We start from the raw sequence: 18,760 nt of genomic DNA, 5'->3' as shown, positions 1-18,760 counted from the left end.
AACTTATGTCTGCAAATATGAGTATAAAATTTACAGAACAAGATATAGTGCGTAGGAGTCTGAGCAGAGATTAAGGGCCTGATTTAATTATTGGGGGTAAAGATACTCCGACGCAATGGCGGCGGAGTATCCTTACTACCAAGAATTCAATCCGCCTTCCAAATTTATATGTGGGCGGAACGTAGGGTTAACAATGGTGAAGACAACTCCATCTCCGCCTTGATTTACCCCCTCCGATGGCTCTGCAGAGTAAGGGCTGTTGGAGGCTGACCTGTGATTCCGCCCATCTAATATAGATGGGTGGAATGGCAGGTCAGTTTTCAGTGTGTCCGGCACCGCCAGATAACTCAGGCGGTAAGGGGCAGTAAACAATGCTAAATGGTTCCCTCGAAATTTGGGAGCACTTCCATGGCGGGGGGGGGGGAGCATTTTATTTTTTATTTTCAAAAACAAAATCCCATTTTGTGATTTTCTTTTTGAATATATAAAAAAGGAACCTGTTTGGTACAGAGCCCCATCCTGCTGAGAGAGCCCTGTATTAAACAGAAAAAATGCATTGACAAGAACCACTGTGACGGCGGTTCCTGTTAATGCATTATCAAAGGCCGCCAGCTTAGCGGTCTTTTATTAATTTTACGGGTGCAGTATTCTTCACCTGGTGAATATAAAGTCCTCCACCAGGCCAATGAAGATTACTCTGTCCGAAAAAATCTAAATCAGGCCCAAGGTCACAAGGTCAGAAAGGAATGTGATCAGTTGAGGCCCAATCTTTTGGAAAACTTGAGACAAAGTGCAGAATGCTTAACCTGAAACATGTCAGCAAAAACCTTTGCTTGGCATTGTGCCTCAGAGTGAAATAAGGCTCGATTGTAGGTACAGTTTTAAGTAAAATGATCCCTCAGAGGGTTTTAAATGGTCATTAAACTCGCTCTCGCTTTTGGGTCAGGCATATATCCAAAGAAGCAGAATTAGGAGTATGATAACATCTGCCAAGTAATTCTGGCCAAGTTCTTCATGATAGAAGAAAAAAGAGTGCTACTGGGTGGTAAAACTAGGAAACATCTGAAAAACCTGTTCTCTTAAATTTGCAAGTTGTTGACACCAACGTTAAAAGATTTGATAAAGCAGTGAGGCCTAACTTTCTGTATTGCAAAAAGCCACATCTTGTTGCAAGAGGCCTTTTTACCACTATCGTTGATGTGTGCACATGGTTTCACATTGTACCTCAGATATCCGAAACAGAGTAGAATTACAAGGTTTGTTGCCTCCTGTGATGACTCTGTAGGGTTTGTGATTAGGACCATGATTATTGAGCGAGGCCGTTTTAGGAGGGTTACAATGGATTGGCCTACCTAAAAACTTGAATATATGTGCATAGAATTTAGTTGTGCGTGCCTTAAAATACTTTTCCTTTTTAGGTGGAACGCTACTTGTATATTCCTTCCCTGAGTCAGTCTTGGACGGGTTCTGTGTCGTTACCCGAATGGTCAAGTGCTCAAAGGACCATGCCCTGGACGCCTACTCTTTGCACTTGGGGGCAGGTTTATTTCGACCTAACATACACCTCGTCATATACACCATACTGCTTTCAGGTCAATTACAGGTTTTTGCATTTGATAAGAAAAATTGCAACATCTTCGCGCTATTTTTAATAATTGTATATGCCTAGCTAAGTGGTTGATTATTTTGCGTACTGAAAACTGCTTCCAAGCAATTAATCACAGTATTGAGGAAAAGTATAGGAGACAAAGAGCTATTCTGATAGGGAGGGTGCTACCAGAAAACAAACAGTTATCAAGGATCCTGGCCCCGCAGCGGCACCTACTTAGTTCTGCATGTGCCAGGAGTTGCAGAACCAAGTAGGTGGCGCTGCGGGGCCAGGATCATTGATAACTGTTTGACTACAGGACTGCCCCGTCTCTCTGCACTCGTGAGACGTGTGTAGTCCACCCTAGTGGGGTTGGATGAACCAATGATTGAACGCCCATACTGAGGATAAGTATATCCATAAGGCGTACATGGTGTAACAGCTTTCTGTTCAACGACTTTGTTGATATTAAATCCAGGGAGGGGTTTTTCTCTGTGGTTTGCCCTGCTGAAAGCCGTAGACCCATAGTGCCATTCAATGGCTGAAACATGTTTACAATGATTGTAGGGTCATAGGACCATTGTATCCTTGGGACACCCTATTACTTGTTTTTAACATCCGCCATTACTCCATATTAAAGGGATACCTGGAGTATTTGGAGGATTTTTAATCTTTATACTCCCCTGGCCTTTTCTCAAAAGTGCTCCCTGAAACACAGTTGAGCCCACCCTGTCCTTTAGGAGCCAAGATGAACCTGATGATGAAGCATAATACTATTAGAGTGTGTGAGGGTTATTATACAAAGTGGAATTGCTTCCAGTCATATTAGTAAATCTGATTTGACCTCCTTATCAGAGAACTGTGCCTACCCCTAACATTTGTTTCTTTTGGGTGGGATACTCTTTTGAATTGTTGATACTTATTTGGGAGGACGTAACCCCTCCATTTTGCTTCCATTTCTGTGGAAGATCCTCTCCACCCTTCAGACCTCTGGCCAGTATTTTGTACGCGAGTACATATAATGACCTATGTGTGTTATCTAGTCAGATGATAATATTATCGCATAGTTAAAACTATTGCAAACTCAGAGCAACAAAATGCACATAAAATATACAGTTAGTAAATATTTGCGCAATCATGCCACGGACCACAAACCCAAACTAAAATAAAAATTAGTCAGTGGCTATGAATAATGGTGTATGAATTCTTTATTTGAGTGTTTCTCGTTACAGTAGCCAGAGTGGTACAGTAAAGTCAGTGGCTATGAATGATAACATGGACTGCCCGTTCAGGCCCTGCTGCTCCTTTTGGGTGGGGCCAGGAGTGCTATGTATGCACCTGATCCCCATCTCTAACCTCAAGGGGGAATGAATATAAAATGGAGTACTTCTCCGACCACAACAAATTACCCATTAGAGTAATGAAGAGGTGTTAGCTCAAGTATTTACCTTGCACGTTTTGTGATGTGTCAAAGCACCATTGAGTAGAAGGCACGGATTAACCCATTCAATCTACGCAGCACCGCTGAACATTAATGACACACATCTCATCACCTCTCTGTGAGGGGTTACCTGGCTGTGCTTACCATCCATGCATGTGATCCTGTGGATGCCTCACTGCCCCCAACAATGCGCGAAAGAAAAGAAAAGACGCCATAGGGGTTGGTATTCAAAGGCTCTGCTCCACACCTGCTTCCTAGGAGGCAAAAGAAGAATTATAGATTTTAAAACACATGTGTCCATTAATGCTACAGTATAGTTCAGTCCTTCATTATTGTCTGACCTAGCATATGCTCACATTTCCGAACATCTTTAAAAAAAATGTGATTTTCCATCTCTGTCCTACAACAGATGTTTATCTCCATATAAGTGTTAATGAATTATAGCAAGCTTTTGCTGGAGGTCAACAATTTGTCACTGTTAGAAATATGCATTCTGGTCGCCTAGGGTATGCACCTAAGCCAGGCAGAACCCACCGCTCTAGTCATGGTAAGGGAGGTACACACCCAAGATAACTCCTGTTCACCCCCTTGGTAGCTTGGCAGAGCAGTCAGGCTTATCCCAGAGGCAATATGTAAAGTGTTTGCGCAACACACACACACACACACACACACACACACAAGTGACACATTACACACCACAAAAGAGACTCCACACCAGGTTTAATAAAATGTCTCTTATATTATATAGAAACACATAGACCACAATCACATAAATCACAATTCCTTTGCTAACTAGGCAATTGTCATAATCATCACAGTTAGCATATTGCAGCAAATACTTTTATGTTGCATAGGTCATAGAAACACCCTACACCATCACTGTACACATTATGCAGGTACTGAAAATGATACTCACTGTCCTGTCTTTACAAAGATCCGAAAATACATTTATCACAATGTCAGGGCATGAAATGCAGCAGTTAGGACAGGAAGAGGAAAACACAAGAATCATCTTATCCCCATAAATTACTACATACCCCTAATACCTTTGTCAGACAGATACATCACACCACCACTTCTATTATGGGTGATGTGGTAATTAAAACCACTGAACATAGGGCATCGGTGCACCTGTGCTCTTATTAGAATCAACAACAAAGAGAACAGAGCAGTGTGGGCTGTCTGATGGTCGAACTAGTTTGTGTGGCTATATTTCTTAAACAGCAAAAGTAAGCGCTCAACTGTTCATGAACCAACTGCTAAGTGATCACAAGATTTTGCGTGTTGGGTTGGAGACTGTTCGGCGTTCCTTTACACATATCCCACAGTGAGGATGTCATGCTATTGACTTTATTGATTGGAGGGACATTCTCTCATAGATGGTGATGCTCAAGGTATCAAATGAATAAACCCTGATGAAGTCCTTACGGACAAAACTCTTTGGCTGGCCTGATTGACCTAAGGCTTTAAAGAAAAATAAAAGAAGAATTTACAACACGAATACATGAGTCTGTTGGAATATGATATTTCTATGTGACCTCTATTGAATTGGTATTGATAGGAGGATACACCATACATATTGCTTTTTGGAATATCCTTAAGTCAGGACTGATATATTTGGAATACAAGCGCTTCTGTTTCAATCTGTTTCTGTGCTCTTATTCAAGGTTGCACGGTAATTCCAGGACGTTTTCCTTACATGTGGCCAGTTTCCACTCGTGAACTCTCCCCGTATTGCCGCCAGTCATTGAGGTACGTTACAGCTGGGTGGGGTGCATAGAGACACTGTCAGTGGGGAGACCTCGCTGGGTCCGCCCCCTTTCACGTGGTGTCAGATAGCTGCCCGCGTTCGTGCAGTGCAGCTGCAAAACAAGCCCCCGCTGCATGTGCTGGAAGGCACCTGCCAGCGTTCTTGCAGCGCTGCTACTAAACACATCCCCAGCTTCACCATTGAGATGATCCATTGGGCACTGGTGGCTCACTCGGCCTAAGCGAGGCCCTGGAACTGCTTGATCACCTCAACGGGAAGGACAGGTTGAGGCACTCTTTTCTCTTGCGGGCAGGCCACTGATGTCATGGGCGTGACTCTGCAACTACGCGTTGCTGGGGGCTCCGCGCTGGTGAGGGATTTCCCCTGGGGTGGCGGCAGGAGCAACACAGGACCCTGTGGTGCCTCCCTTCAGCACCTGGTCCTCTCGGCGTTGATCGTCGTGCCTTCCTTGCAAAAAGGCAATTGCCACCTGCCGAAGTTGCACACGTCGGTATATCCTCTTTGCAAAATTAAGTCGTGCTCACACTCGCTCCTCTAGAGTGCTCATTCGTGAAAGGGGGAGCATTCTCCACATGTTTGTGCCACAAATGAAGCACTCAACATTCGCTTACCTGCTCAAAAAGGTGAAGAACAGTTCAGCCTTTCTCCTGCTTTAGGCAGGAGCAGCAAATGCAGGCTGACCCACCCCACACACACACATCAGGGGCAGCTCTCCCCACACGGCTCTCCCAGCTCTCCTTCCAGGCAGGTTACTTGGGGATCCAGCAGGGATCTTCTGTTGAGATATTTGATTTCCCCGAGACTTCCAAGAGGAGGCAAGCACACACAAGCCATTGGAGATCTTCTCAAACAGGATACCACAGCAGGGCAAAAAGAGGGAGTCCTTTTCTTCTGCCACAGATAGAAGCAGTAACTGCAGGCCAACCCACCCCTCACACAGAAATGGCAGCACTCCTCACACAACTCTTATTCTTGGTTGGGTCCTCTTGTTTCCAGAAGTAATCTAAAGTACTTGGGTTTAAGGTCTCCTACGTATACCCCATTTATCCATTCTTCTCTTTGCTTCAGAGTCTTTGAGCTCAGTCCAAACCAGTTTGGACCTCCCTGGTCCAGCTTGACCACAGGGAGTGGAGATAGCATTGTGCGAAGGAGACCCAGCCTATTCAGATGCTAGCAAAACTCCTCCCACCACTCTAAATGCAGACCAGGTCTATTCAGCCTAGCAATGAGTCACCCAGGCAAGGCAGAACACACCTCAACCCCCTTGTGACTGTCTAGAGTGAATGCACATCCCCAGCTCCTATCACTCCAAAATCAGACAGGGAATACACAAACAGGCAGAGGCACACAGAATGGTAGAGCACAAAAATGCCCACTTTCTAAAAGTGATATTTTCAAACACATAATTAAAAAATCACCTTTACTAAAAGGTGTGTTATTAAATTCTGAGTACAGAGAGCCTAAGCGCCATTTCTCTATCATGTCCCACTGGCAAGTTCCACTTGTAAGATGTTACAAGGCAGCTCCAATGTTAACCTATGGGACAGACAGCCTTTCAATAGTGAAAAACGAAATACACAGTATTTCACTATCAGGACGTGTAAAATACACCTGAACATGTCCTACCTTTCACATAAACCGCACCCTGCCCATGGGGGTACCTTGGGCCTACCTGAGGGGTGACTTACATGCAAAGAAATGGGAAGGTTAGAGCCTGGCAAGTGGGGGCACTTGCCAGGTCAACATGGCAGTTTAAAAACTGTGCATGCAGACACTGCAGTGGCAGTATTAGACACATTTACAAGGCTACTCATGTGGGTGGCACAACCAGTTCTGCAAGCCCACTAGTATCATTTGATTTGCAGGCCCTGGGCACTCACAGTGCTCATTACTAGGGACTGACCAGTAAATCAAATATGCCAAACATGGATAACCAATCATAATCACAATTTACATAGAGAGCATATGCACTTTAGCACGTTAGCAGTGGTCAGCAGTGCCAAGGCCCTACAACCAAAGAAAACAGGGTCAGAAAAATAGGAGTCAAAGAGCAAAAAGTTTGGGGAACCTGCAATAATGGCGAGGTCGATCAGTCTCAAATTGGGGTTCAAGTGAATTCAGGACATAAAGGTTGAGAAACATGCTCCATTGAAATGTATGATTAACATATTTCTAGAAATGTGGCATTTTATTAATTTTAAATTCAATAAATAAAAAACACTCCATAATTATGTTGCCGTTATAGATTTTAATGTATATTATTGGTGCATAATCCCTTTCATGCTACTTAACAACCATGCCTACCAAACGTACCTTGCATATCTAACCTACCATACCTACCTACAATACCTTCCCACCTACCATACTTAACCTACCTTAGCTGGCATTCAATACTATTAGACCTGGCACCTTTTGGTGTGGTTTCCCCTGTCTTTTTGCCTCTGACCTACTGTTTTGATGTGTGCTGCATTTCGTTTTTGCTAGCTTTATCACTGCTGACCAGTGCTAAAGTGCAAGTGCTCCTTATCTTATTGTGTTAGTGATTAGTTAATTGATAGTTGGCATATTTGATTTACTAGTAAGTCCCTAGTAAAGTGAGCCAGATGTGCCCAGGGCCTGTAAATCAAATGCTACTATTGGGCCTACAGCACTGATTGTGCCACCCACATGAGTAGCCCTGCAAACATGTCTCAGACCTGCCACTGTAGTGTTTGTGCGAGCAGTTTTAAACGACCATGTAAAACTGGCAAGTGCACCCACTTGCCTGATCCAAACATTCCCACTTATGACGTGTAAGGCATCCTTAAGGTAGGCCCAAGGTAGCCCCATGAGCAGGGTGCAATATATGAGGACATCTTCTGTTGTGTTTTACATGTCCTGGTAGTAAAATACTGCTAATTTCGTTTCCACTACAGCAAGGCCTATCACTGACATAGGTTAGCATGGGAGATGGCTTGTAACATGTTACAAGTGCATCTTCGAATTGGGAATCGATAGAGATTTGGAGTTTGGGGTCTCTGGACTCAACAATTTAAAAATATATCTTTTGGTAAAGTTGGCCTTTAAATTGCTTGTCTGTAAATTCCATTTTAGAAAGTTGATTTTGATGAAAAAGGAGTTGTCACTAAGAGGGAAGAATGGCCTTAGACCTTCACGGGCAATATTGTCTTACATGGATTTCAATTATGAGTTTAATTCATTTATTTTAACAATTTTAATTCGCATAATGCAAAAAGTGAATCTTTGACATTACAATTCAAATGTCATATTTATTCAAATAACAGCAGGTGCTTCAAGTGGTGGAACAGTGAAAGGGAAGTGAAGTGAATAGAGGTGAGCATGTGCTATATACAAAAATAAATACATGTGACTGATTGTGATAACATGATGTTCTATCAGGGGGACTAGACAGACTGAGATCTGTCTCCTATCTAATTTCCAAAGAAAATGTTGTATCTGTAAAATAAATTTTAAATCTCCCGTGGTTAAGCCAAAGGTATTCTGTAACTCGCTAAAATAGTGTAACTGCCCCACCACATAAAGATGGCCCAATACAATGATACCATTCTGTGCCCATATCTCACCTGTTTTGTCATGGAATATACTTGGGAGCACCGGCTGACACCATAGAGGTGTATAGCGATTAAGTTTAGTTTCTCAAGCTATCCGTGCTACCTACCTCCATGCCCTAAATGTTCCCCTTAATATTTTAAATCTGGTCTTCTTGTATTAGCTTGGTTCAAGATTCTTCGAGAAGAAGCCCCTAGCCTCTATCCCTAGAATTAACTCATAGACTGTAGGTGTCTCGGCCGTGTGCAGCCGAGCAGTCCTGCCCAAAATAAGAATCCCCATATTCTGAAACATGCAGGCCCAATAATAAAATGTAAGGTTGGGTATCTCCACTCCCCTCTGCTTTTAGGGAGAGCCATATATTTAGCTGCCCTTTTAGGTTTCTTAAATTCCCACACAAAGCCGGAACAAAAGCTTTCAAATTTAGTCAGCCAGGACCTATTAATCTCCATGGGAACCGCCCTAAATACCTATAACAGTTTTGGCAATATCGTAATTTTTAGCACCTCCCCACAAATGACAGGTGCAAATGATTGATTCTCATATGTTGCTGGCTGATATTATTCAGTAACTGGGCCAAATTGATTTCTACTAGATGATCCAAAGCTGCAGTTATCCTGATACTTAAGTACACCGTCTCTTCCACCACTCGATGATCGTCCAAATCCACATTTACGGCAGATCACCTGTGTCTTCCCCTCATTTAATCTACAGCCAGAGAGTTTGCCAAAATACATAGAGGCTCTTTCCATTTCAAGCATAGAGCTTCGGATTCCACCATAACCACTGCCATGTCATCTGCATAGGCCAATACTTTATACTCTGCCTACTCTGTCTCTACAGGCCATATAAGTTTGCTGCTCTCAAGCAATGTTATAATGGGATCAATATAGAGGGCTAACAGCAGCGGTGAACAGGTACAGTCTTGCCTTGTGGCTCTAGTGAGCGATATATTATCAGATTCAGCCCCCATTATCTGCAGTAGTGCATTAGGTACCTGATACAGTGCCTGGATAGATTTAATAAAAAACTTGGGCCAAGCCCTCTCCAAGCTAAAGCCACCCATAAGAAGACCCACAATACCCAATCAAATGCTTTTTCAGCATCGAGTAATATCAAACCCATACGTGTCCTCGTAGCCTGAGAAATATCACACAGGACTATTACCCTCTTAACATGATCAACCGTTCCCCTCCCAGTGATACCACGGAAGGAATAACTCTTCCTAGCCTATTAGCCAGCACCTTTGCGTAAATTTCTTTGTCTGCGTTTATTAGTGAAATGGGCCTATAGGACACAGGGCTAAGGAGGGGTTTGTTTTTCTTTCTAAATATAATTATATTCGTTGTTTTCCACGATGGAGGGATAATCCCAGACAGAGCCATTGAGATTACAGAACGGAAGTCCCTACTAAGGGGCCAATTCCGATCCTGTATTTTTTTTCCCCGTACGACTCGTATCCGTATTTTTTTACGTACGAATTGTACAAGTACCATACAAACGGTGAAGTACGATTCGTACGGGAAAAATACATACGAATCGCCTCAGGAAAAGTCTACGAGACGTCCCCGGACAGTTTTACGTACGAGTCGTAAAACTGAAGTCCGAGCGCACAAGTCCGATCCTTACCGGCGTTCCGAATGCACAAGCGTATAGAAAATGTCCTGTACGGAGCGAACTGTGTACGACCCCTACCCCGGGTACACTTGTGCCCGGGGTAAGAGTCGTACAGCCCCCCACCCCAGCTCCGTATGTACGCACCGTACCCCCACCCCAGCCCCGTATGTACGCGCCGTACCCCCACCCCAGCCCCGTATGTACGTGCCGTACCCCCACCCCAGCCCCGTATGTACGTGCCATACCCCCAGCCCCGTATGTACGCACCGTACCCCCACCCCAGCGTTGCGCTGGGGGTACGGCGCATACATATGGGGCCGGGGTGGGGGTACGGCACGTACATATGGAGCTGGGGGTACGGCACATACATACGGGGCTGGGGTGGGGGTACGGCACGTACATACGGGGCTGGGGGTACGGCACGTACATACGGGGCTGGGCTGGGGGTACGGCGCGTACATACGGGGCTGGGGGTACGGCGCATACATACGGGGCTGGGGGTACGGCGCGAACATACGGGGGTGGGGTGTACAGTCCGTACATATGCAATGTTGGGGTATGCACAGTACATAATGACACGTACGATGTGGGTGATGGTGTGTACGTCACGTAGCGGGCCCCCTTTTCCTTGTGCATCGCGGCGTACTTAGTTTTTCCGGCACTTTTTGGCTCCCGTAACAATATAGCCGTGCGGAGTGCTGTGGGTACGAATCGTACTTGCTGGTCCGTAAAACGCTGCCTGACTCCGTACGGACGTCGCGTACGCGCTGTCCAGGATCGGAATTGTATGTATTTTTTAGCCGTAAAGTGTTTTTTACGATTCGTACGGAAATGGTATTTCTGTACGAATCGTACTTGCTGGTCTGTACGGTGGAATTCCCGGGTACGAGTCGTACGGAGAAAACGCTCCGTACGACCATTTTTACCCGGGTTTTACAGGATCGGAATCGGCACCTTAGTATACTAAAAAAGTCTTTAAAGAACTCTAGGGGCAGATTATCAAGTCCAGTAGCTTTTCCTAATGCAAGTGAATTGATTGCCTCCAATATTTCAACAGGAGTGATTTGTGCTTCCAAAGCTGTGCGTTTGTCTGCACCAAGCTTGGCATTATCTAAAGTGCCCTGTAGAGAGTGAGAGAGAGAGAGAGAGAGAGAGAGAGAGAGAGAGAGAGTGTGTGTGTGCGTGCATGCGTGTGTGTGTGTGTGTGCGTGTGTGTGTAAATACTTTACGTATTGCCTCTGAGATAAGCCTGATGGCTCGTGCCAAGCTACCAAGAGAGTGAGAAGAGGATCTTAGCTTTGTGACTCCCTGAACATGACTAGAGTGAGGGTCCCTACTTGTACAGGGCGCAAACCACTGCCAACTAGAGACCCCATTTCTATCACATACCTAGCCTACCGACCATGCCTAGCCTACTTCTTCCTTTGCAGCTTATATATTTACTGGCTGCCCTGAGGTGGCAGTTTTGTAGAAAATGGGTGTGTAATGCCTATGGCAGTGTTACTCAAAGTACAGCCCGGGGGCCACATATGGCCCCCTTGTCAACAGCAGCACTGGGCTGCTGTTTACTCCACTCAGCACTAACATTAAAAAGATGTTAAACAGGCAAGCGTTTATTTACAAGTTAACCGAAGTTAAAGAAAGAAAGTAACGAAGGTGACCTGCACCACTTAACTTTAGGAACACCTTCAGTTTTAATGACATCTTGCAACAAGTATGTAAAAGTATCTTCAAAATTCAAAAGTGTATTTAATTAACACAGATAACCGTTTCACCTTAGTATATCAGATTATATCAGTACAATGAGAATTTTTTTTTAACGAGATAGTTTCCAATCATGAATTTAGAAATCATGCTTCCACCACCCTGAAAACAATGCCAATAGTGAACTAAGAGGGAAGTCCATTGTTATGTGCACCCTTTGGGTGGTCTTGGTTGCTGCTATACATGAACAACATTATAGTTCATATAATCAAACACAGAAGAAGGTTTCATACAGCGTACATTCTGAGATCATGTATTTCAAGATCCTCTTATATGTGATAATGAAGAAAAGGGAGGGAAAGTGAAATAAAACAATTGCATATGATCACACAATTTGGCCAAGTGGGAGAAGCCGGGATTGACCTGAAGTTTTCTGATTTTACGTTGTAGAATCCAGCCACCAGCTGTATATGCTTGACTTCCCTTACACCCACCTTACACACCCCCACGCCTCACATCCAACCGCCACCCTGCTGGCATCAATGTGGACCTTGGTCACACCACAGACCAGGCTATATGGCCCCTGGGAAAATGTCTGTGATTACCCATGGCCTATGTGATATCTAGTAAGTGTTTAGGATACTGCAGCCTGCTACAGAAAGTACTTTCGCATTGACTTGAGAGATTTCTAGCAATGGCTAAGGTACAGCAGTCTGCATTGGGAAAGTGGGTACGAGCGATGCTGGGGAGGATTGAATAGGTGACACACAGAAGTGGAAGGAAGCAGAGCGGGAACACATTGAAATGAGCATGGAGGAGCTGAAAGTAAGGCCTACGGTGGTAAATATTCCCTTCTCCAGTTCAATGAAAGTTCTTGATTAGATGTGGAAGTCTACACCCAAAGAGCCGATTACATTAGGTGAGGGAGTAACACGCCACTGAGTTGAGATAAGACACGATCGATAAATTATCAAGGCAATGGCTGAAACGTCTGCAGTGTCAAAACACAGATCTAAAAACAGCAAGAAGTGTTGCTTGTTTCTGAATGTGAGTACTTTTTTATGCCTCAGCCTATTGTGTGTTCTGATCCAAAGCATGATGCAAAAATCATTTTGTCAAAGAGGGGTCTTTGCAAATGATATTGCAACGCTGCTCTGCAGTGCAATAAATTGTGTATAATCTGGCCTGTATGGGCATCACATGGGATATTATTATGAAAAATCACAATTCTGAAAAAGAGCAAAAAGTTATTGCATAGAAATTAGTGATGAGTGCTAGAGGTTAAAAGCTGCATGTTTTAACAGAACTTGTGTCTTTGTTTATTGCTCTTACTAGTTTAGGAGGCTTCTAACTTAATTTCTGTATTTCCTTTCACACTACACACCCCTTTTCACTTGTTTATGACAGGTGCTTATTGTTAAGTAACTAGGGGAACACCATATTGGATCTTTGCATGAATAAGTAGAGGTTCCAAGGGAGAAAATAAAGTGGCACAACGAGGAGAAATACTTTCATTTCTCTGCGTATTTTGCTCTTTCTGCATTCTGCAGGACACATAGAAGCAGCAAAACACCATTGATGATTGTTTTTGTGCACTGATGCTGCCCTTCCTGCAAAACCACAATCATCCCTGCAACACCATGTTGGAAGGTTGCCTTCGTTGGTGCAGAGCTGCTGTTTGTGCGCTGGTGCAGGGAAGAGCACAGGGGTGTACCCTAATCTTGTTAATACGACACATCCCTCAGTTTTTTAAATGATGCAACTCGGTGCAGCAGAATTGCTTGCAGCTCCACGCTGTGCCATTTCATTGAAAATATGGCCCCTCGGCTTTTTAACAGGCCTTGGTCTGGTTCCCATTGCTGTGGCCTCACTATAGCACTGGAATGCCTCTTCGGGAAGCTGTGGTCCTCTACAAAATATTTTCATTCATTCTTTCAAACAAATAAACTACAAACCACGACGCTATCTGCTACTTTCAATCTGCAAACTAGGTTGCAATTCAAAAAGGTAAAAACATCACAGACCAGGGACCCTAGCGTAAAAAGCACTGCGCCTCAATACATGCACCAAGACATCACGCAAGGCCAATAATGAAGAGCTCAGATGCACCGCAGAGCGTCTGTGTTTATGGGCATGGGCATAGGAAGTGTGGGGGACGTGGGGGATATATCCCCCAGATTTTGGAGTTGGGGGGACAAGGTGGTGGGGGCGAGGGGACAAATTAATTTTGACCTCTCCCTTCTGTTATTCGCAGGGCCGTTAGCGCGAGAAGGAGCTACCTATAATGGCCCTGCACTTGACCCCTGACCTGCTTCCAGTCATATAGGCCACCTGCCCTCTGCCCTCTGCCCTTTGTTATGCTGCAATAATGCTTAGCCGTTGGGGACGGGCAGAGAAGGAAAAACAACTCTGTCGCTTTTCCTTCCTGGCCAGAGAAGGCAAGGGCAGTGTCCACTTCTCCTGCTGCCGGCTCTGGCAACTGCCCTCCTCCCCTCCCTCTCTCTTTATTCCTCCATCCATCCCTTCCTCCTTTTCTGTCTCTGTCTCGCTCCTCCTCACTGCTGATTTCAAGAGACAGCTCTTGCCTCTCCTTTTCTTTATTTGTTCCCCTGTGAAATGAGAATGAAACACTTTGGCTGGAAATGTCTTCATTTTCTGACCTTTTTCTATTCCAAAGTGCAACCTTGGGACAGAGAGAAAAAATGTTACTAAATAAAGCAATACAGAGTGGTCAAGACAGCTCAGATTGGTGTTATTTACACCCACACACATTTGCGCCACTTTACAGAGTTTGCCAGGGAAGCACTACTTTCTTTTTATCTTCTTTCTTTGAACAACATTGTTTTCCCAGGGAGGGGAAGTGCACCATTTCTGGAGGTACTGCAATACCTGGTTTATGTGTGGAGTGGAAAACCTTTAATGTGATCGGTTTCAACTGTTTTAATTACTTCAGCTTATAAGATGTGTGCCGCGGCTCTGTGTTCAGGGATGTGGTCTTTTTTCACCCAAACTGCTTACATTTTGTAGGGATATAAGCAATGGACATTGAAACGGGTCCCTTCCAGGTCCTGTAGTCATGTCCTGAACTTGTCAGGCTAAATCACTCACTGATTTCTGAATAATGAGTTTAAAACCATTAAGGTAACCATGTTGTTCCTGCTTACATTTCACATGCTTTATTTATCCTTGCATTCCCTCTGAGTGTTTGCTTTTTCCAGGATGTTATTACTTTTTTTTCTGGCAGCATATTACTCTTGTCAGGTGCATAATTTAAATTGAGTCGCAGCACAATTGAGTTGTAGCTGAAGGCAGCGTTAGTTTCTCTCCGTGGGGCAGTATGGTGTTCAGTGTGGGAGAGGATGCATCACGCTGACCAGAGCAGCCGAATTTGGAACTGGAGAACTAGGTTCAGCCTTCATGACCAGTCTCCCAGACCACTCTCCTGAGGGAGGACATTCCCATGCTAGACCTTAGAAGTCCACACAAGACCTTAGAAGCCCTGGTGTCTTAGCACCAGCAGGTGGACCCTAGCAGTGGCAAGTGAACATGAACCTTAATGCCTGTCCACCACAATCCATACTGAAGTTCACCGCCAGTCTTCCGGGCAGGCATACGAAGAAGCTCACCCTACAGAGAAAGTGACTCTGTCACTGAGGTCACAAAAACATTGAGGCCAGTCCACCTCACCCATTTATACCTCCATTGGCCTTTTTCAGCAGTATTAGTTTAACTTACCAGGGATTGGCAAAGTAGGATTTGCATGCACACCAAACTAAGTTCGCAAACTTCATGGTCTCTGCTTCATGCAAAAACACTTTCAACATGAGTTGCCTGCTTTCAGACCACTGGAGTTGTGCAGCAATGGAGGACAAAATTATGTCGCAGTGTTGCCTTAATTATGCAGCAAAAAAAGGATGAAGCATAATGCGGTATATTTTATGATACTTTATTATTTTGACATTTTTAGACATACTAACAGCCTCTGCAAAGCTTCTGCCTCATTAGTAACTGTGTAACCTACAAATGCACCAGTGAAAAAGGTAACCAGTCGACCTTTGCAAAGGGCCCTCCACTTCGCAGCAACATAAGTCACATTTGTTTTAGTAATTTTTGATCCGTTTGAGCTACAAACAATTTTTTGGGTGAAATCGTTAGATTATGCAGCAGATGATGTATTATGTGGCAAATATGGTACAGCCATAATTAAGTGGAAAACATATCAGTCAAATGCCAAACAAATACTGAAAATAGGGAAGCTATGCTCTTTGTGGCCACACCTCTGACTGCGCCCACGGATGCAAATTGCAGATTATTCTTGCCCTTTAACTCTCGGCCCACAGTTCTCCTACTTTTTTTCCCCACTTCAACCACTGCTTCCTGCCTATTGTGTTTTCAATGTCGAGGTCTTTCGAACTGAAGTATTATCGGAGCCTGACTGTGGGGTTAAGCGAGGCAGCCGCAGATTACAGTTGGCTCATGTGGGAGCTGGGGCTTGAAATTAGGAAACACAGACTGCATAGGGCACTTTCCCATGTGCATTCCCACTTCACTAAGAAGCCTAGTAAAGGTACCAGATAATACCGTATCAGGAAAAACACTATTTTACAGTCCCCGACTTTCCTTAAACACAATAATGCATTCTGGGATAGACTGTCTTGCATTACATCACCTTAACCAAGTGGACTAATACACCTGAGAGCAATGTCAGGAAAAGGGAAAGCCAATGACTTGACCACTGTGCCTCTAATGATATTATGGAGTCTACAGGTAACATTAAAGGTAGGCCACACTTATTCAGGCAGTACGACTCTGAACCCAGATAGAAAGATAAGGGCCCTTTTTACAGGCACGCCAAGTGTAAACCAAGTTGCCCCATTATCTTGTCTGTCCCATTAATGACCTGACAATGTTCCCAATTTAAAACGTAATTTTCCAACTAAGGCCTGTTGTGCTTGTGTTTGATTCACAAATAATGCAAGAGATTTACTCACAGTATTGCACCAACAATCGAAATGTGAGTAGCCCTCACAACCCCACTGCTCCAGTTAGCACCTCATCCACGTTTAGATAACGCAGGCCTGCTAGGGCATATTTGTGATAAAATGTGTGCCAAGTGCTTTAGCACCACAAGCCCTCTGTGCTGTCTCTTTGTGTTTGTCTGTGACAGCTGTGGGTCTTCTTGAATTAGGGACGCTTAAGTGGGATTTCAAGGAAAAACTATGCTTTTGAAGACTACAAATTAGATTTTCAGCAGAGTAACTTTACATTTTAAAGCTCCAAGTGGACAAAAATCACAGATGAGTTCATCAGCCAGTCGTGGCTCTTTAGCCAGCAGCCCTTTGCATACTGGTACTTGTATCTTTACATTTTCAACTATAGGTATGGACTTTGAAATCCAGGCATGCGAAGTACAGTGGGCCAAAAATCCAGAATGGCCTGAAGGGCCTACATTTGACATGTGGCCAATTGGCAGCTAGGAGCGTAACAGTTCTAGGCATGAACCTAGGTCCAGGGTGACAGAGGGATGATGGCTCTCAAAGAATGCAATCTATGGAAGTCACTTGTCAACAACGTGGGGCAAGCATGAATACTTCTGGATTGGATATCGGGGTGCAAACTCAGCAGACAGTTGTAAGTTCTATACACATCACTGGTGAGGCCTCATCTGCAGTACTAGGCCCAGTCATGCAGGTCATATCTAACAAACAATGAAAAATTATCAACGGGCCAGTCAGGGACATATTCAGACACCCTCATTCAGGGGGACACAGACGTGCATGAACCAATAAAACAACGAGGAAACAGGCCTACCCCATCCACACACTCAGGATCTGTAATTATATCCCTGTATCCATCAGGACCACCCCAAGTATGCTCCACGTTAGGAAGGAGCTGAAGATGCACATCTTTAAAGACCACTACATCACAACTCAGTAAAGAGTCCACCTCTTATTGCAGAACCCAGGATCTCTCATCCAGATTCACTTTCTGCTTTCTGGTTGGATCTCTGCCTTTGACCATGTAAAGCACTCCGTTGCCTTTCAACTACGTGTACACTTTACAAATACAGCTAATGCCAATAGCTACTGCCCATACAGGTAAGAGCAGTGGGAGGGGTGGGGGGTTTCGACAGACTGCAATAAGGGAAAATGAATTCTTTATTTAATTTTCCCTTGTGGCCATCTCTCAAATTTCCACCCCAACCCGTCCCCACCGCTCTTACCAGCACGGGCCATGGCTGAATGTGAATATGATGGCATGGAGTTCAAGCAACAAGTCCTGCCTGTGGAGGCTCTTTATTCTTGCATACCGTGGGAGGGTACATGGGGGGGATGCATGAATGAGAAACACCAGAAGCTGTACACAGTGCAGTTGGCAAGCCTTCTTTAGTAGTGGAACCCTCTGACTATTACAGACAAGAGACTGGTAGCTGGTGATGGTCTGAAGCAGCTTTCTCTCCGATGAAAATTTTAATGTAAGTACCCCAGCAGAAGAAACATGGATAGGAAGAGATATATTAAAAAGGGCTCAAATTAACACCAGGGTCAGTTGCGCTGAGTCGGAACAGTTAACTTGGGAGACTGTTCTGGGTAGAAATGGGCCAGGGACTCTGAGACGAGGTTGACCATGTGGCCCTTATTTTTGGTCATATGTGATGTTTCTGTGCTTCACCATGGGGAAGGAAGAAGGCTGGGTTCCTTGTGTCTTGTAGAAAGTAGAGAAAATGGTGTATCTGCTCTTTAGGCAGGAGATAAAATGCAAAAAGGGCTAGAATAGCCACTCTGGCATTTCCTGTGTGAGCTGTAAGCTAATGGTGCTTAATTCAAGCTGGTGGCTGCAAGTGAGGCCCATCTGCATTCTGTTTAGAGACCAGTACATGTTTTTAAACCACCAGACTGTAAAACAGAACAAGAGACAGAAAGGCATCAAGGGGTATGCGCAGAAGAAGGAAGGGAAATATGGAAAACAGTGAAAAGGGAGAAAGCAAAGATGAGAAAGAAGCTTCAAGAGTGATTTTTGAATGGAGATTATGTTGGTGGATGAAGGAGCCAGGAGCTGAAATCAAATA

At 44.4% G+C, this 18,760-nt stretch overlaps 1 protein-coding gene across 1 annotated transcript in view; it reads right to left on the bottom strand.

The window, feature by feature from the left end:
• The window catches only part of OVCH2 (ovochymase 2), an 881,024-nt gene that overhangs the window by 846,486 nt on the left and 15,778 nt on the right, over positions 1-18,760 (bottom strand). The window contains exon 2 of the mRNA XM_085648218.1: positions 3,174-3,283. Within this exon, the coding sequence (XP_085504344.1) occupies positions 3,174-3,283 (110 nt within the window). The remainder of the gene's footprint in view (positions 1-3,173; positions 3,284-18,760) is intronic.

Source organism: Triturus cristatus, chromosome 3_2 (genome assembly GCF_964204655.1).
Source record: "Triturus cristatus chromosome 3_2, aTriCri1.1, whole genome shotgun sequence".
NCBI lineage: Eukaryota > Metazoa > Chordata > Amphibia > Caudata > Salamandridae > Triturus > Triturus cristatus.
Note: the sequence above shows the minus strand (reverse complement) of the source record. Positions and strands in the feature narration are given on the sequence as shown.